We start from the raw sequence: 21,055 nt of genomic DNA, 5'->3' as shown, positions 1-21,055 counted from the left end.
ATGTGTAAGTTGTGCAAAACTATATGGACTAAACAAAAATGATGATGATGATGATGATAATAATAATAATAACTGATGAGGTTGGCAGGAATTTCCTAGAGGACTTGATGTTGGCAAGAGGATGCTCAACCCTCTAGTATATTATGAAAAGCTGTCACAATATAAATGCCCAGAGAAATGCATGAAAAAGAAGGATGAGGGGGAGTCTAAGAAGGAGCAAAAATAAGATCATAGAGTCAGCATCTCCAAGAAGAGTGTGAAGAAGGACAGAAGCCAAAACCACAGAGACTGGGCTTCAATCCACTCACACGTCCAGATACCGCCACTGGAGCCTGTTAGCTTCTCAAAGGCGACAAGTCTCAAACCACTCGTTATTTGGCTTACAGTAGTGGGTCATCACGAGAGCACAGGAGGCTGTGAGAGAACCACAGTGAAGACCACTGCACATACTGCAGGGATGATGGTGTCCAGACCTACACAAGAGCAACCAAGCGAGTTCTAAATGGCAGTATAAAACACAGCCTGAAAGAACAGAGCCTACACAATGATGTCCAAATCACACAGAGTGGGGATACATCTTCAAATCAGACATCTTGGCAGCCTCCTTGACAGCCTGGGCAGTGACCCTTTCCTGTTCACAACAGCATCATCTTTGCTATACCAGCTTAGTCACAAGATTAAATTATTTACACAACATGAACGTAGAATTAATTGGCAAAATTTCTTATACTGAGGGATCCCTCTATTTGATGCCTAGTTTTAATTCTTAGCTTCATACAGTATAAAATCACCTGAGAAGAGAGTCTTAATGAGAAGATGTTCAGATCAGATTGGCCAGTAGGGGCATTTTTTGGAGACACTCTTATTAGCTTAGTAGATGTGGGAAAACCAACCCAAATGGGTAATGACATTCCCTGGGTCTGGGTTCTCAGACAGTTGCAGATCATATAGTTGCAGAGAAGTGATCTGAACAGTAAGCATGCGTGCATGCGTGTGCACATTCATTTCTCTTTGTCACTGGCTATTGATGTCATGTGACTATTTTTTAAGGTTCCACTTGCCTTGACTTTCTTACTATGATGAACTCTAATAGAAACTGTGAGCTAAAATAAATCCCTCCCCATAAGTTGCTTTTTTTGTTGGGGTGTTTTTATCACATCAACCGAAAGAGAAATTAGGACAGTCTACCTTCAACTCTCTAAATCAACTCTACCTTTGCATTCAAGGCCCCCCCCCCCAGCACCTTAGCCAGGAATCATACCTTCCTGCCGTCCACTCCCATGCACCTTAGAAATAAACATCACAAAGCAGGCAAAGTTGACTAGGAACTGATAGCAACCCTATGGCATAGGGATGTATAACATCCCCATTTTCCAGGTAAGATACCACAACATGAACAGGTTGATAACTCACCCCCAGATACATGGTGGTCAGGGGTGAACTGATAGTCTGTATTCTAAACATCAGGTCAGGCCACCTCTATATGATTAACAGGGAGATCCCCCAGTTACTGCTTTACACTGTCTTTCCAAGCAGTGATGCTCAATGAGATGCTGAAATTCAAGGTGCACCTCTTACAAATACTGACTCTAAAGGATCAAGTGTGGAGTACAAATACATTATCACACATCAGTGAAAAGAAAAGAAAAAAACCTCTTTAACAATATTGTTGTTGAAACCAATTTTTTTACAAAAAATATAGCTGTAACTAGTACACCTAAAACATATTAGCATTTGCCATCCCTGTGATAAGAAGAGTGTCTTCAAGACTAATGAAAACCCTTGGCAATTTGAATATTAGATGATACTAAATTACACCATAATTATTTCAAAGGTCAAGAATCTTACACATTTTGTCTTAAAACTCTCCACCTGGGTGATGCAATCAGAAAATTTAAGTATGTATGAAAATATTTAATTATCCAAAACAGGAAGAAATCTACTAATTTAATAACCTGTAAGTAAAATATGCTATCTTCCCACATAAGTATTTTTCCCCTGTGCCGCCAAACGAACATTTTAGTAGAATATGTGAACGACGTTAGTTTCAAGGAAGAGTGAGACATAGTGGTTTGGAATAAATCAATACATCAAGTATGAATACTTGGGAAACCGTAAGACTACAGAAAACCATTGAAAATACAATAGAGAAACACTCAGAATTTTTAGGAATCCAGTCTCTTAGGGGGTCAAAAATCAACATAGAACACAAGTGTAAGCATCTCCAGAGGAAGGGATTTAAGCAGGGAAACGCACACTGAGATGAAAGTTCATGCTCGACCACAGCTGGATTGCCATCCACACTGAGGGGATGTTGTAAATATCCTTAGCTCAGAATAATTAACTATTTCATTAGTTAGCATATTTTTTTTCCCTAGTTTTTTTGAGATAGGGTTTCTCTGTGTAGCTTTGGAGCCTGTCCTGGAACCAGCTCTTGTAGACCAGGCTGACCTCAAACTCACAGAGATCTGCCTGCATCTGCCTCCCGTGGGCTAGGATTAAAGATATGTGCCACCACTGCCCGGCGTTAGCTTGATTCTTCCACGTAATATCTCACCATGGGGAGAAAAATGGCCTTGAATTATGTTAGGTGTCCAGAGAAGTCTGAAGAGGGCACTGGGTTCTCTAGAACTGGCGCTCCAGACAGCTATAAGCCAATATGTGAATGCTGTGAACTGAACTCAGGTTCTCTGGAACAGCAGCCAAGGCTCTTCATTGCTGAACCTCATCTCTGGCTCCTTGCTTAGATCATTTTAAAAGTAGATTTGTCTTCAAGATTTTAATTTCCTTTTTACAGCCAAGCTTCCTCACCCTCAGGACAGTCCTCTCCTCTCTTCATGAAATGTGGAGAAAGTTGTGGCATTCCCAGAGGCCAGGGCCAAGGCCAGACGGTTTTCCTCTGCTAGAATGGCTCCTGGCTGCAGAGACCTATGTCACATGCTGGAACAGGGGCTCTTGCAGTGGTTCTGTGTTTTGTGTGAATAAACATAGATGGGATTTGGTTTTGGAAAGCAATTGTGATGGAACATTTCAACGGATAGACTTAGAAAACTGCTTCTCTTTTTTTCTTTGAGGATCTTTGCTTTTCTGATTCTGGCAGCCAGGGCTTTACTACCATGTAGCCCGACTTGTCCAAAGTTGACTCTGTGGATCCAATTGACGTCAGACTGGTGATGTTTGCCTACATTGTTTTGTTTCTGTTTCATATTTTAAGTCTTCATCATGAATTATTATTCTACATGCAGCAAACTAACAAAAAAGTACAAGAAACTTCAAAAACAGCTACCCACACCCTCTTGGACATTGTACTCTCTTTTTGGTTGGGTTTTTATACTGTATATTGAATACAAATAACACTGACAACTTGAGAGACATCTTTCTGGCTCAAATGACAAAATTAATATACAATTAATTCACAGAGCTTCATTATGACAATGAAGGGCCTCCACTGGCCAAATATGGGAAACAGTTTTAGAGTTGGGAGGCATTGTGTGTCCTAAGGTGAGGACTGGACTTCCGCATGGCTGAGCGTGTAGAGTGCTGAGACAGGGCCGTCGGCCAACAGAAGACAGTCCAGCAGCCTCTTTAAGCTGTGTCACCGCATCTAGGCAATGAGAGCCCCCTCTGTTCCAGAAACTATCTACCTGCTTTGTTCATGGGGGCTCCTATTCTGCTCAGCCACATTACTGTCCTGTGAATTGCATACAGTTTTATCAAAACATAAATGAGGAAACCAGTATCAAGGGTCTCAGAGAAGCCACCGCAGTCAATGGGTTCAAGGTAAAATTCAACATCCAAAGCAGATGCTCTATGTTCTTGGCTTGACCACTGTATGCTATTTGCCTGTTTAAAGTTCTTAGAGGTCAAATGAGGAGGTGCATGTCTGTAATCCTGAGGCAAATGTTAAAGACAAACCTTAAACAAGAGCCAAACTCATGGAGATAGTTAACTTTGAAAATATATGAAGTAGAACAGTGACATTTTAGTCTAGATTCAAAATAAAAAACAAGAAGTATGTAAAAAAAAATCTAGAAGCTAAAACTGAAGACACGGCCAGAACTTGACAGTCTATTTGGATGCTTTTCTTTGTGTTTCATACTCTTCATGTTTCCAAAACTTGATCATAAATGCTATTTTGTGATGATTGTGGCCTACAAGGGACTCCTGCATCCAAATATTTGCGGTCAATCCTAAAAGGAGATCGGAGGGCATAGAAGAAGGTGAGGACAAAACAAAGAAATAGAGAAGAAAAAGACAGGAGAGGAGGAATATGTTTCATTCACACCCTGCTTCCTTTTCTCCTCCCTCCCTGTTACTACCAAAGCTGCATTCTTGCATTCCAAATAAATCCAAACACAATTAAAAGCAAGAACTATTGAAAAACCATATAAGCTCTTTCATGTTAGACTTATATGCCAGTGGTATCACTTTTTAATATTAAGATAAGTCAAAAGGAAAACAAGAGCCGAAGAACATAACAAGTAAATTCATATGTATAAAACAAGTAGATTTCAATTGCATTCAATTATTTCAGCCAAGCACCTCGAAAGGGAAGATCCTCTAAAGAAAATTGCATTGCCTTCCCAACTCCTTGGAGAGCCAGTTTAGTTAACAGCCTACCTACACTTCAGAGATGACCACGCAGCTTACATGTCAAACTCATTTTCAAATGTCAATCATGTCCTTTTCAATCTAATTAGTTTGGAAAGTAGTGTCACTGACCTGGAACTATGCAGACCATTTATTATCATATCATTTGATCAACCTAACACTTTGCCTCAGTTGAGTTTGAGACACCTGTAGCCAAAATGTAATATCCTTTTTCCTACTCATTACTGGAAACTCTCAATACAATTCCCTATTTACAGCTCAATTTATCACGGTGAGTACACATGGCTAGCTTTATGGGGACACTCCACAGAATCCTCTTTAAGATTTCAGGTCAATTAAAACAGAAAGGTAAGGAAAATATATACGGATAGTAACTATATACATATATGTATACAAACATATTTTGTTAGTACCAAATATATACTGTAGATTCTGGATTCCAGATGGATAATTGTAGATGGGGAAAGGAGGAAGAACAGAAGAAAGCCATGCACATGGGAGTAATTCACAAGTTTGACTACACAGATTGGGTTTTTGCTTCCTTTAATATGACACAACTGACCATATTGAGAGACTTTGTAGGTTGTCATCAAGTGAGTTTGTAATAGAGAAAAACCGCCCTGGTCAATAGTTTACCTGACTTTAACTCAGCTAAGGCCCAATGAGATAGCACTGAAAAAGAATCCCGTAACCAGCTGTCCAGAGGTCAGAGAGCATTGGCAAGAGCATTGGCAAGAGTCAAAGGGCTGGGCGGGGCTAGAGTGGGTGTGTGCTATGTGCTGGAAGACAGGGAGTTGGAAGGTGCACACAGACACTCCTCGCCTGGTCCGTTTTCCAGCAAGACCAGGGAAATTACACGATCTTTTTCCTATTTCAGCTTTGCATATTAAGAATGAATTTGCAAGACAAAAATGCAAGCAGGTAATCTTATCTCCCCTGCACAGCATCACACATTGTACCACGGAGGGAAAGAATACCAGCGCTCTGATATGCCCCAAAATGGTATATTCATATTTTTATCTGTGGCATTTAAAAAAAAAAGTGCACCTGCTATATTTAAAGTAATGACTAGTCACTCTAGGATGGTAATCTAAAAGCAGAATGCTGGCTGCCGGGTCTTCCTTTTTTATCCTGGACTTTTATTGGAAAAAGTTAAGTGGATTTTACCAAAATTTATGTTTGTCTGATGGAAGGGCAAGAATGTTACTCATGTTTTCCGGATCAATTTACTGCTGCTGAATAATTTTACATGAGATTTAAAAAAGAAAGAAAGAAAGAAAAAAATGCACATCTAATGTATCCCCACTTACCTTCTGGGGAGGAGGCAGACTTTTGGGAAAAGAGAGCGTTGACTTTGCTCTTCTTACTGCTATCATTGTTTACAGACAAGCTGGACTGGATTTTCCTATGCATTTTCTGAGAAACAGGAGCTGAAATTTTGTGATTATCTGTGGGTGCATGTTTGGCTCCATGATGAATTCCATTTCCATTGCTCAGACTCGTGGGGCCCCCATTCTTTATCTTGCCCGTTTCCTCCTTGCTGGAATCCTGTGCTGCTGGCTGCAGTTGAGGCAGGCGCTGAGGTTGGGCTGAGTTAAAAAAAAAGTTCATCTAGTTAAGCAAGAAGTTAAGTTAAGAAGCTATTATTTTACAATAACGAAAAGATATATTCAAAAATACAAATTCAAAAATAGACTGGAGATCTAACCACTGATAATAAAACAGAAGAGACAGGAGGGTTATAGAGGAGAGGAAGAAAGGAAAGGTGAATCAGGAAGAAGAGGAATGTTCTACAAAGAAGGAAGGAAAGAATGAAAGGAAGAGGGAGGGAGGAAGAAGGAAAAGAACAAGGAAGGTCTAGAAAGTAAAGTAAAAGTATGTTCAACAAATATTACTATACAAAGACATAATATTAGAGAATTTAAAAAAAGAACTCTGTTTTAAAAAATAGGTGAACACTGGTTCAGGGAAGGATGCTCTTGCCTGCCGGTCTCCTAACTACACATACAATAAATAGCATAGTCTCAATACTAAACTCACCAATTCCATTTTGAAATGAGAGGAAGGATGAATTCAGATGTTCAAATTTGGACAATAGTCAAACTTAGTTGTTTTTTTTTTTCCAGGCAATTCTAAATCTGGGTGAAAATCTTTTCTGTGTGTATTCCTTTAGCTCCATTCTAAAGAAAAAACGAATTCAGTCCGATATGGTGCAGCTGCCAAAAGCACATGTACGCACTTCAGAAGAACTCCTCTTTGAGACTGGACCAAGCAAAGAGGACCACCTTCATCCCTCTCCTTCAACACTACACCAGGCATCCCAACAGAAGAAATGAGTGAGAAAAAGAACCAACATCAGTGTTCTAGAAAGGAGAACACAAGCTTGGGGCGTCGTGCGCTCTTAGGAATGAAAGAAAAGTTAAAAATTAAGAAAACTGTATTTAGGATAAACTGTGCAAAGTAAATAGTATTCCAGTATGCAGTGCTAATCGGCGATTAACAAGTGAATAAGAGAAGAGTTAGCTTCTCATCATAGGGAGAAAAATGAAATTCCAAACCCACCCCTTAAAAACACGAAAAGATCCAGCGTGAGAGCAGTAAGAATGGGTAGATGTAGTTCCAGCGAGCAACAAAATGACAAATCACTATTGAAAAGCATGGAGATGTCTGAAGAGTGGACATTAAAATGTTCATTCTCCTAGTTTGGTAATTCTGTCTCCTATTTTTGTTACTGTAGTTCCCACTAACATTCCTTTGGGGATTGTTTTTTTAAATGACCCTTAAGAAGCTGATCCAAAAATGAGGAAGAGGAATAAATACTACCAAAGACATGTTCGGGAAGAAAAGTGAGGGTTGATGGAACTTTAATTAGATGTGAAATTATGTTACCAAATTCCAGCAGCTCTGGCACTGCGGCATTCGGCCTTACACTGACACATAAACAGTGGAACAGCAGACTTCCAGGTATGTAGACGTATGCACACATATAACATGTCTACGACATACAAGTAAATTCCAGGTCATCCACATGTCTATGTATGAAAAGAAACACTTTTTAGTTTGAAGTGGAAAGAGGGACTATTTTAATGGCATGGTGCTCACGAGGCTAATGAATTTAATTCTCTGGACACTGCATCATTGAACAACTGGGTGAGCAACGACAATTCGTGTTGATGGGCACTACAGAGCAGCTCCATGTGACCTCAGGACCACTATTACAGCCCAGCATCTTAAACAGGAGATCCGTTTCTTAGGAATGTGCAATCACTTGATTTAGAGAATCCTATGTTCCTGCTTCTCAGAGCATCCAGAACGAAATCCTAATGACTGCCATTGAACCCTCAGCTGCTTAGGCATATGCACTTCGAAAGATGCCAAAGAAGACAGCTCAACCTAATTTACTACTCTTCCCAGAGCACTTTCTAGAAATCTCTCCAAAGAAATGGAACGTTTGAGCTAGTTCTTCTCTAAAACGAAAAATTCAAGCAATCTCAGAGCTTGGTTAAGTTGAAATGTCACTGACCAATGCTGGGCCACACTTCATCAATCAGCCAAAAATATCTTCTCATACTCTAGTGCGAGATAACCTGAGAATTACCAAGCAATAGTTAAACAGTCTCAATAAATAAACAAACAAATAAATAAATAAATAAATAAAACCGCAAGTGGTAAAAGATGGTTGTGCCCTGCCTCCAAATTCAAACAATGATAGATTTGACCTTTTCTTTTCTTTCTACTAATAGAACAGACTGCAAATTATGGGTTACAGCCGGAGCGTTAGTTCAATGCATACTTAACAACTTATCTATGCTTCAATCTTCAAACCGCACCTATTTCTAGGGGCAGATAAATGATAGCACTTTTATTTTTTGTTTCACTGTCACCTAATTATTTTTCTGAGTTTTTGAATTATAGTTAAGTAACCAAATATTACCCCTTCACTTCAGTTTTTTTCCAAATATTAAAACATTTCTTTTAGTTGAATGATTCTGCCGTATGTGTGTAGTCCATCAAATCAAAACTGAATACGCTTTATCTTAGTCATCTCAATAGACAGGAAAAGTAGCTTCATTGATCATTTTTCAAGGGTATGATTTTAATCTTATCGTCAAGTAGCAATTAAAACTAAACAGGAAGCATGATTTTATTTTCCAACGAAGAATGAAACTGCCTACCTGATTAAACCACAACTATTTAGTTGAAAATAGATTTCTTCTTATTGTGTACAACTCATGGAGAGCTCTAAACCAGCATGCTAATATGGGGGTGACACAAGGCTTCTTAAAACACAGGCGACGCCTGGGGACCCTCGCTCCCGCTTTAATGATGCACTGTTCTCATTCAGCTGTCTTGCTTTTTTTTTTTCAAATCTTTACATATGTGACAGCTCTCAAAAGTAGACCAGAGACCATCTGGCATTTTCCGAGGTGTTAACTTGTGCAAGTTCAGCTCTATTGGGAGTGCGCTGCTATCTTCTGCCTGTGTTATAAAGGGACAATAGAATGTAGAACTTAGGGCTTGTTTTGAATTATTCATTTTTTTTTGCCTGTATATTCAAGAAATTTTTACAAACTCTGCATTTTGTACGACATAATCACATGCGTTAAAGGTCCAAAGAAACTTTTTGACACCTCTTTTCTACAGAAGGCTGGCGTTTTGTTTGATATGTGAGCATTCAGCATCTGTTATATCACTCCAAACAGAACGGGTGCCGCTACAAAAGACCCCATTTTAAATGTACTCTTTATGAGCAAAAAATGTATTCTCGATATTCAGGAGTGAATGCAATACTTGTCAAAATTTCAAACACCGAGTACTAGAGCATTCAGCATCTCCAGACCTGGATAGCGTCGGTCACCTGATCACCATATGTGTGGAGATTTTTTTTTTCTAAACCACAGCTCACACAATGCCGCATGATTGTAATTTTAATATCCATAATGAATAGTTACAAAAGTCTTAAGAAATACTGTTCTTTCTAGGTTCAAATGTTTTCAATCAGGGAGGATTAGGTCGAACAGTTTTCATTGGGAATAATAAACATGGGAATAAATGAGTCAATAGCACGAACTTCTTCTGATAATTAAAAAAAAAACTAGGTGATATTGTAACTAGCAATAAGCATACAAGAAGCTGCAGTTGCTGGAGCAGCAACAGAAAGCCATGTCTTACTACAACATATAATCTATTAGTGGGAGCAGATAATCTATCTTCATTGCTGATGTCCACACAACTCATATTCAATAAAATTGCAAGAGTTCTCAGGCACTTAGTTAATTTAAATGGTTGCTATACACATTAAAAATCTAAATCCCATTGCTTTCCTCAGAGATAATTATAAGGTTCTTACCGGGCAGGCAGTACCACATGGTCACTATAGGACACACACACACGTACGGAGTAATGATAGCGACATTGTACATGCAAGACTGTATATGAATATATAAACCCCCATTTAGCATAGTCAATGTTATTAAAAGACACCGCTCATCCTGCCCCTCTCTGGGCAATAGTGTCGTTAAATGGGAGACGAGATGTTTTACAACATGATTCATAGTTATTAATGTATACTACTTTTTATTGCTATGTGATGTGAATTTAGTTAAAAATCACTTAGACTCAAGGTAAAAGTTCTCTCTTTTTCATGAGCCAGTGTGAAGACTTTCTCCATGTGCACAGTCTGGGTGCCCATGCCTATAAATCCTGCCCGGCTGGAGGTTCCTGGAATACTCTATACTGCTTTTCGTTTCTCTCCTCCCAGAGCTTTTGGAAATACCTTATTTCTCTGTGGAGTTGCTGGAGCCTTTTGGTCACATAGCCTATTTTCTTTCTTTACTGCATCTAACATATACATGTAACATATTAAATTATATTTTGGAATTCTTAATGCTTTTTTGGAACATTCATGAATTTTCAATCCCAATCAGATACTGTGCACATTCTTACTCATTGGACTTTTCTTTTTAAGATATTAATATAATTGCAATTATTGTAAAATAAATCACCAGATATCAATGAAAAGAATTACTGTTCAAAATTAAATAAAAGAGAGAAAATGTTAAAAGTTGTTTGGAAAGGCAACTGGCTTATTGTTATTATCTTTCATAAAGAATATTTTGAATATAATTAAATATATTTAATGTCCAGAGAAGGAGACTGGTAGCTTCCTGAAAAATCTATTTCTGGGTTGTCCCAGGAATCTATTTACTCCGATGTTCCAACCTTCTCTTGCAGGCAGATTGAGCCATTCATCCATGTTCTCGGAGACATAACTTGTTTCTACACACTCTTTCCAGGCTTGGCCATGAGGGGTTGGGTGTGTCCGCTCTGTAATGTGGCTGGCAGCCACCGAGCTTCGACCACAGTAAAGAGCATGCTTCAGAAATTTGAAGGAACCAAACACCAGGGATCCCCATGGAAGCAGAGAAGACTGACTCCCAGTTTCATCATGTCCGTGTCTGTTCCGTCCTTTAGCCTCACCTACACAGATTCCCTACATTTTTAAAAGTTCTCTGTTTGCCTTCATCTTTAAATTCTGTGATAGTGCTAATAATGATTTCTTTTCCTAACAACCATTGAAAAACATGGATCAAGTAAATACGCAAAAGTGATCTTGTATTTTCTAGAAAAAATGCAATAAAAATAAATTCAAAAGAAAAATTTTAAGGAACATAAAGCGTATTTTCACTTAAGATGTATATGTGTATGTGTGTCTGTATTATATATATATGGCCCTTAAACCATAAGTCATTAAAGAACAAACAAACTTTCGTATCTACTGTTTGATTTTTATACTTAAATGAATGACATCTTATCGCGCCTCACAGTCTCTAGCTAACTTGTATGAGTAAAGAGTCTCCCATTTGTGATTCTGAAAAGTTTAAATTGTCAGGTTTGGTTATAGAGTGACAACTACAGGATTTATGTTGTGTTTAAGATATTATTCTTCCTGGAAAACCTCATAGCTGTATGGTATTTGCTCTGGTATCCCTTTTGCTCCCTGACCCAATAGAAACCTCTACCACTGAGTCAACTGATAAAAATTGACTACCACCTATAATTATTATAATATATTACTAATAAATATGTTGTGAATATACCTAAGAAAATAAATGCATATGCACCTACACACAATTTGTTGAAAAGAAATGACACAAATACTGCTTTATATTACCAAAACAATACCTCAATAAAACAATTGCCATAAAGGTATGAATTTTTGAAAAACTATTTTTAAATACGTTGTATAAAATGGCAGACAGACTTGTGAGGAGCAATGTATTCATTTCTTAAAGGAAACACCCCTGTGTTTTCTAAGAGGCAATAATGGGAATATTTGGAATCAATGTATCTGTGATGTTCCTAAGACCTAAGACACATTTATTTCATGTTTTATAAAGAATCAATTAACAGACAAGTAGACATGCAAAAAAAAGCCCTACTGTTGCCTTCATTCTGTATAACCAGACAGAAGTTTTGCTAGCAAATCTTCAAACGGTAAGGCGGTAACTAGGGGAAGGCTGCTGCTTAGTACATTGACCACAATTAAAAGTGAAGCATTTCTCCACTTTTGTTCCTCTTCCTCCACAAAGGATTCAGAGAAATGGCTTGTAAATTATTATTTGAAGGTTTTAAAAAAAACAAAAACAAACAAGCAAACAAAGAAAGAAACATGACTGTTTGAAAAGCACCCTATGGTCTATACAACAGGACAGGATGTACTTAAATATATTCTTCTTAAATTAATGCTTTGAAACCACATCACTGAACCAAGCTTTCGTCTCCTACAAACATGTGATGCATGCTACAGTGAAATTCACGTGAACAACGAATGACATTCAGTAGGCAATCACAGAGCATAGGACCAAACGACTAAAATCCCAGAATTCACCGAGAGGTTCTCCACTCTAACGAAAATATCCAGGGACCACAAAGCCACCTTCAGGAAGCCTGGGGAAATCTAGGCTTCACCCTAACAAACCCACAAAGACTCAGACAGATGTAGAACTAATCTCGCTTACAGACCCTAGACCCAAGCTCTGTCTCTGGGTCATTTAGCCTTCTTGGTGTCTTACAGACTTGTAGATAAGAAGTGAACAGAAATCAAAATGCTTTAAACTAGGAATCTGATCCAGGGTAAAAACCTGCATGAGGAGGAAGACTGACTTGTTGACACATAAATCTGGCTAAGTAGAGGTAAACCTGGGAGAAGGGATATCAGTCATCCTTGTTAAAACGAAGCAGTCAGTAATAAATATTAATGAAGGGTAAGTTACACAAGTTTCCATCGGTTCTGGGGAGGCAAAGCTTGTGTTGATTAAGGCTGGAGTGTTATGGCATTCTGTAGGAAATGTAGTGAGTCTCTTAGCAGGAAGGAAGATAAATGGATGCGGACATCCTGAACATTGGGCCTTCTATAGTTAAAACACTAAAAGGATCTTGTGATATGGACACCTACTAGAAAAAGCAGGCAACTTTACTGAAAGATGATTTTCTTGTAAGCAAAACAACCATTGCTAGCAATATACATATTAATGAGTCACTATATGTAAATGTAAAACTGTGCACCCCTCTACATAGACAAATTTCAAACAGCCACTGACCCAGAGGTCAAGCCTTGGTGGAGCAGATGAAAAGTTAGTGTTCAACCTCCAGGCATCCTAAATATAAGATTACAAGAAATGAAAGGCCTGGATAGCCAGGGATCTAGACCCACTGAGGTTCAGAGAAGCATGCGTGCTAGCTAAGTCATAGTAGACAAATCAGTTGTTACTTTCTCAATTTAGTGTCCTAATTAAAGAGCTATGAAGAGCAACCGTGGAATCCAGAAATGTCAGACCATTGCAAATACCTCTCTGAGCCCTGCTTAGGAGTTCTTTCGAGATGGATTATTCTCCAGTGGAGACAGATTGTGGTACAGGGGCTGGGACTACCTGCAGAAAGCTTCACTACCACCAGAGGTAAAGCTGGTGACAGGAAGCTTTTAAATGGTGACTAAATGAGACCAGAGGAGGGCCAATCTCAAAACATGCCATCAAATGAGTTCCTTCACAAGGAAAAGAGAAGAAAGAGGAGAGACGGAGACAGAAGAAATTGGACTGCTACCAAAAATAAAAAATAAAATAAATCCCTTGGGACTTTCCCACTGAATCTAAATATTTGTTAGAAACTGAAGAAACAATGCTAAGTCTCCTCCACGGGAATCTTCTCTGAAATGGCTCCGACAGATACCAAACAAGGAAATCTTAACAGAGTCTTCCAGTAAACACACTCACTACACACAGCACAGGCCAAAGTCAGGGAAGAAACGACAGGGGGAAGCTGTACATGGAACACTCATACTGTCCTCACTACCCTGCGTTCCTTGACCCACCCTGCATCACCTTCACTGTGTCTTCATCCACAGACAGGATGAAAACTAGTTATATCAAATTTAATCTAGGGCGGTCTTCCAATTTCAGAGGAGGGTTACACATCACCCAGAGGGCTGAAAAAGAGCATGTGCTAGGTCTAGATGTACCATCTCCATGACTGACTCCTCATGAGAAAAGATGAAGTGTGTAGGTGTTCCAGAGAAAGGGCAATTGGATCTCATCAAGGAAACACACTGTGGAATCGCATGAACAGGGCGAAAAAGATCTGCTTGTATGACTGTGCACGGCGAGCTAAGGTCAGCAGAGCAGACATTTCTGCTTGTCTATTCAACATCATCACTGTTGTCCCGGTGACAATATAGATATTAATGAGAATGGAACTAGATTCCCTGACAGTAACTTCGGCAGCCACTAAGGGTTTTTAGTTTCAGGCATTTGTACACAGAATTTGACAATCCTGGGTCTTTCGTTGACTTGCATTGACAGCCGTGTTCCTAAAGGACAAGATCCCATATTCCTCGGATTCCATCAACCTTATCAGCACAGGCCCGCTGACAAAGAGCCTTGTGTGATGCTCAGCACCCAGTGGACACCCAGTGGAAATTAACGGGTGATGATGAATTATACCAGCTTTTAAGCTGTCACTTGATCCCAGAATATAATAACCTTCCCGAATAAATCAAGCAACAGTTTGGTATTCAGTACCATTACAAACTTCATCCTTCGCCTTCCCGAGCCTAGGGAATTGCTGTAAAAGCAGAATACAGGGGATAGTAGAACTGTAGCAAGAATTCAAGAAACTCTCTCCGTTACAACAAGGGAATTAAAGATTCAGTTACAGATATCGTAGAAAGTGTGGAGAAATGCATCAAGAAATGTTCACGGAATAACCTTTCCAAAGAGCAGCATAAAAAAAAAGTCACTGCCAAATTATCTATCTAAAAGATCCTTCCCATAAGGAAAGCAAACTCAACTCAGTGTGCAAGTAAAGCCTGTATTTCCTTAAGCCCAGGGCAATGGACGTACAAATGATGTCATAGCTAAAGGATGTGAGGTCAGGTCGACGAACCTGAGATGCTAACTAAGCAATTCAATATTTAAGAAGGAAAACACATTTCTTAATGGCTTATGTGACATAAACCACAAGAATAACAAATCCAAAAAGAATCACCAGCTTGAACCAAGTTCATAACCCCCAAGCTCATTGGTGAGTGGTGGCAATGGCCAGAACTTCTACAAATCCCCTTAAAATGTGGCCTGAGACTAGGGATCCTCTGTGCTTTAGCTCTTGTTATAAATGATGCATCTGCCCAGATAATTTGAAAATTCAAGACTGAGAGCAAAGTTACAGAATTGACTCAAAGTTTAATCAGGTCTTAACGATAGTGTTCGACTCCTACAGAGACCCTGGCAATATCCCTTCATAAAGGCACTACTTCATAACTGGCTATACTATGGAACTGCCGATGATATTCACGGTAATGATGCAGAGAAGTTTGTCCAGGTTGCACAAGTCCGTTCTCATATGGACAATTGAGCATATATATGTATATAGGGTATTCTAGCAAATACACAATGGGGGAAATAATTATGAAAACACATAAGGAAACAAAACAGTGCTTTCTCATTCTTATCCCCCAGGTTACAGTCTTAATTCCTCTATTATAAGGCTGCTTTAACTTTTTGGATCCTGATTTAGATTACGGTATCCATCAAACTGCAGTACAGCTTGACAGAATAAAATACTACTTAAAACACGGGCATCAACAAGTGGCTACGTAGAGAGGGACAAAACCATTCATCATGCTTGAAGAGTCACAGATTGGGACCATTTACATAAATGGTTCCTCTCCTAATTTCTCCATTAAAATATACTAAATCTGTCAAGGTCACTTTGGCTGCAAAATGGCGAAAATAAGTCATTGTAAAATATTTGTTATGTATTATTCTAGGGACAAGGGACCTTACAGGAAACAGATTTACAAAGAACTCACTCACTGGAGAGCTTATAGATATTTATGATGTCAAGTAGCAATAAATTCAGAGGGCATCCCTAATAGTGTTAATTTCACATCTTAATGTCATTAGAGGAAAGGATTCAACTGTAGGAAAAATAGCTATCAAAATGACATCACAGTTTTCCCATCTGCCAGACATCGGGGTGAACAACACGAGGTGCCCTCTAGCTAACTGCGAGTTTTCAGTGGTCACTTCGTCTACATTTCTACTGCTCAGTGCTCAAGGACATACCAGCTCCACTTTCACAGAAAGTTGTTTGCTTTTGTTATGGAAAGAAAAAAGAAAACACTTTCAGATGTACAATTTGGCACACTCCCCCAAGAGGCAGCATCCTCTGCAAGCGTGTGTGTAAACACACTTCCGAAGCACGCTGTGGAGACACATGCTATTTGATTTGCATGTAATATGTTTAAGTCACAGTGTTCTTGAAAAGGAAAAACAAAGACAAAACTGAGATACAATGTCAGAAAACAAGGATAAACTAGTAGAAAAACGAAACAGTGAAGGAAAAGGCGACAGGATGAGATGAAAGAGGAGGAGAGAGCAGAACAGAGCGATGGAAGCGGGGCGAGGGACGAGGGAGCAGTCTGAAAGGCAGTACAATGGCACAAGCAGCCTTCCCTGAGGATCTGAACCACTTGGCCCTGGAGCTGAGTCTTGCACACAATACCTGTGCCTAACACGCCTCCTGCCTTAGCAGCAACAGTTTAAATCCTAGTCGGTTCTTACCTAAGCTCTCACCACCTCCTAACCAGAGCTCTCTAACTCTGGCCCCCTTTCCCATCACTAATGAACCAGGACAAACCCAGTTTGCCTTACTGTCTCGGTGAAAAAGTCTAGGTTTATTGAATGTTAGGGTAAAATCAGTCCTTTTCTAAAACCTTCCCTTCCCCACCCCGCTGTTTTCCGGGGCCCCAGCTGTGTGAAACTGATCCTGCTTCTCACACGGTCCAGGTCCGCAGTCTTAGGATGCTCCACTGTGTCTTACTTCAAACCTACATCCCATTTCATCTGCCCTCTGTCCTTGTAAATGCTCCCCATGAGGTATAAATGATTGCCTCCTCTTGAAATTAGGAGAAAACTTTATTGGAAAGTCTGCCATTCCCACCAACATGCTACATGCCTCCACACCAAGCACCATGCCATTAGTGAATTCGCAGGGTCACTCAGCAAGCCTCTGATTAGCGGGACAGAATATCCCGCGCCTAGAACAACGGACACTAGAAAAAAATGACACGTGTCAACACAGAAGAAATTTCATTCTTCCACTGCTCCCCAATTTTAATTCTTTAAACAGAGCCCTAACATATACGTATATAGTGCTCTCGTGAAAAGAACTGCCTTTCCCTATGCTCCCTAACAGAATCTGCCTTCTTCTTCCATTCCTGAGTGAAGATTAGAACGTAGCTGAATTCTCTGAATTCCCAACCACCAAGCACAACCTGTAATTCATTAGATCCACCATTATTTCTTATTCAAATGAATTAGGGAAAAAAACTGTCAAAATTATGGATTAGCATGAACTTCATATTAATTGCACATTAGAATAATATTACTATGTAGTCCAACAGTGGACAAGAAATCAAAAATAATTAAACATAATAAAAAAAACTGAAACAAAAGACTTTAGCGCTTTGGATAAACAGCTGAGAGAAATGGCTGTTTACAGAGAACTGGGCTTTGAGGAACTGTTGTTTCTTCCTTTTGTTTTCGATGTTCTGTATTCTTTCACCAAATGCTGATGGAATATATTTTAAGTATCAGACACAATGCAAAGGCTAGTGAAACAGTGATGAGAAACAAACAAAAGCCATGCATAACTGAAAATTGTGGTAGGTGTTACAAAGTAACAAATACCACTGGAAACAGTTTTCTCCCAGTAACAAGAAGCAAAGCTTCACTTCGGAAAGGTACAAAGGGCCCCTCACCAAACAGCTGAGCAGAAAAGGTCTCACAAGGAAGGAGGAGAAAGAGAAATTGGGCCAGACTAGAGCTGCCAAAGCTTTGAGGCACAAGAGACCTCAGGGCTTTTGCTGACCTGAGAGGAAGCCAGCACGGCTAGGGAATTCACACGCTGCCCTTTGGACAGTCTATTTATCACCTAATTAAAACTATGAAGATTAATGAATATACTGGAACAGGAAACACAGGATATGCCTCCAAATTTTTTCCTGGCAATATTTTTCTGGATATTGTGCTTCTTTACCATAAGTCCATTACTACAATAAATTATTCATTTACAAGACCACTCTCAATTTCCACTGACCAGAAGTTGGCATAAATACTTTGATTTGATTCAAGACACTCCCAACAAAAGGGCTCTTAGCAAGTTACCGAACACAGTTGTCCACTATATACAAATGTAACATGAAGCCACAACTCGGATGATTAGGAAACATTTACAGAAATCTTAGACTTTAATTACCTTCCAAGAACAAAAGACATATAACCATGCCTCTGAAATGGACTAACCAATTTAGGCCTCAATTCGGTGAAACGTGAGCTCAACCTCCATAGACGAGCACCAACGGGTTTTCAGCAGTGAAAAGGCTTAAGAGAATTAAACTGTTTTCTCAGATTTAGGAGTGAGATTATTACTCTGGTTTGTTTTTATTTTGTATTTTTCTAAACCAGCCTCCTTTATCAGTTAATGGGCATAAACCTCTGGTAATTGTTCTCAAACTTCATTAAACTCCAGAGAGTTGAACAACATATTTACCTCATCTTATCCCTTCTCTGGGAACTGTCTCCTCTCTTTCAGCATGGACTCTGCTCCAGAAGGTAAGCAGAAGACATGCCCATAGATGGTTACACTGCTCACCATGAGCACTTTCTCAAAAAGTTGAACTCCCAGAAAACACATAGGAATTTGACGGTGACCTGAATAAGTTTGTCTGCATGGGGCTTTATAAACTTCCTATTAGTGTCTAGTAATTGTTTCCTATTAATACCGCTTTTTTAAATCCCACATGTCAATTTCAAATTGCAAGTAGTACATGTTCCTATCCATAAACAAAACTCACTATCAAGAATTACATACAGCCCCATTCCAGGCATCCTTGGGCAATTCTTTACATTCTTCAAGCTCAATCTGTCAACTGGGAAACAGAGGTTAAACATATCAATCGCTTATGGCATCAACCTGATCTATAATATTCCAAAAGCAAAGGTCTAAATAGCATTGTTAAGGAGTAGGTACACAGTATGCATATGCCTTAATATCCAGAAATCTAGTTAAAAAAGAATAAAGAGTGTACTTATTTCTCTTGGGACTTGGGATTTTGAAAACTATTTCAAATAATATCCATCTTGTTGGAGAGTTGTCTCAGCACTTAAAACACCTGTGCTTTGCCAAGAACCAAGGTTCAGTTCCCAGCACACACATGGCAGCCTCCAACAGCCTGGAACTCCAATCTTAGGAGATCAAGGCCCCCTTCTGACCTCCTCGGACACCAGGCAGGATGTGGCACACACATAAATGAAAGCAATACACTCATCCACATAAAACAATAAAATAAATAAACCTAAAAACAAAGACTATGTATCAATGATATTGTATAGCTTTTCCTAGAAAAACAAGTGCAATAGGATATAAAGAGGAACTTCTTCTCTAGAAAGACTTTGGGAGCCAAATCAATTTGCAGGAGTAATGGAAGCTATTGGGTACTTTCCTCAACACTCACAACAACAGATATTAACTGAAAAAGTGCCCGGGGCCTTGTTTGTTCTCAAGGCCGCTACAGTGACAATAGTCATCAGCAGTCGGGAAAATCACATCTCTGTGTTTTTTACTGTTCTTGCTCTGCCAAACGGAAAAGCACTGAACAAATGGGAATATGAAAATAAACATTTTCTGCATCTGGATTTCACACTATCTGGTCCATGAGAATAAATGGTTAAGGGGGGCGAAGGGTAGAAGTCCATATGTACATACGTGTCAGAGAAGAGAAGGAAGGGGTTTCTTTTTTCTCTCTATACCCCCCCCCACCAGGGTCTCACTATCTGGCTCTGCCTGCCTGGATATTCTGATCTCTTACAGAGACCAGGCTGCCCCGAAACTCACAGAGCTCCACCTGGCTTTGTCTCCCAAGGGCTAGAATTAAAGGCTAGCGCCAACCTACCCATCTACTTAGTTTGTTTTTCATTTCTTTGTTTGGTTTGGGTTGGTTTTTTAAGACAGAATTTTTATGTGTAGTCCTGGCTGTCCTAGAACTCGCTCTGTAGACCAGGCCGTCCTGAATCTCACAGAGATCTGCCTACCTCTGCCTCCTGGGTGCTGGGAATAGAAGAATGAGCCACCACCGCCTGGCTAAGCTTTTTATTTATTTTTTTACGTTCATGTGATAATATAAAATAATAACCCACATTAAATGGCAATACATAATACAATGTTGCTTGTGTTGCTTCCCTCCCCCCCTCTTTTTCCATCTGATAAAAGCAGGTCATGATTTCAAACTCAACGTTAACCTTCAGTAGGCTCTGCTCACTGCAATGGCTTCTTGCCTCACACTTGGCAGATAGTCTGGGCAGAGACATCTTCGAGTATTTTAAGATCAGATAAAGAAACCTCACTAGACCTTCTGGTTGCTTCTCCCAGAGTGCTGAGTAACCAATGAGATGTGCAGTCAGACTCCCTTGACTCCACTCCAAATCTCCACACAGGCCTGAAAAGGCAGTATTTCCACAACAGCATCGCATATGGTATGTCCACACATCTTCCTCCAGCCCCTTTAGAGAACACCCCATCACTGAGGATTTGGCTGGGGATGAGTATATTCAGATCTTCTTTACCAACTGTATGATGAGAGAATATATACCTCTAAGCGTATTATCAAAGTTGGCAAAACTTAAGACTGAAAGACATAGTGACTTGTCCACTGTCCCATAATAAGTAAATCTCATTTAGAAGTAGAATCTAAGCCCCACGACCCTAAGCCTCACCTTCTCCATGTACATTAAAATCTCTACATCTTGCTGTTGTATGCCACCTGCATCTTTGCTGTGTCGAAATTCTGTCAAAAATAGAGCTTGCTACCAGCAAATTTAATTTC

At 39.5% G+C, this 21,055-nt stretch overlaps 1 protein-coding gene across 1 annotated transcript in view; it reads right to left on the bottom strand.

Annotated features, from left to right (window-relative positions):
- The window catches only part of Mdfic (MyoD family inhibitor domain containing), an 83,265-nt gene that overhangs the window by 24,093 nt on the left and 38,117 nt on the right, over positions 1 to 21,055 (bottom strand). Inside the window, exon 4 of the mRNA XM_048448981.3 lies at positions 5,922 to 6,200. Within this exon, the coding sequence (XP_048304938.3) occupies positions 5,922 to 6,200 (279 nt within the window). The remainder of the gene's footprint in view (positions 1 to 5,921; positions 6,201 to 21,055) is intronic.

Source organism: Myodes glareolus, chromosome 25 (assembly GCF_982192425.1).
Source record: "Myodes glareolus chromosome 25, mMyoGla1.1, whole genome shotgun sequence".
NCBI classification, from domain to species: Eukaryota; Metazoa; Chordata; class Mammalia; order Rodentia; family Cricetidae; genus Myodes; species Myodes glareolus.
This window is presented reverse-complemented; position numbering and strand designations above follow the sequence as displayed.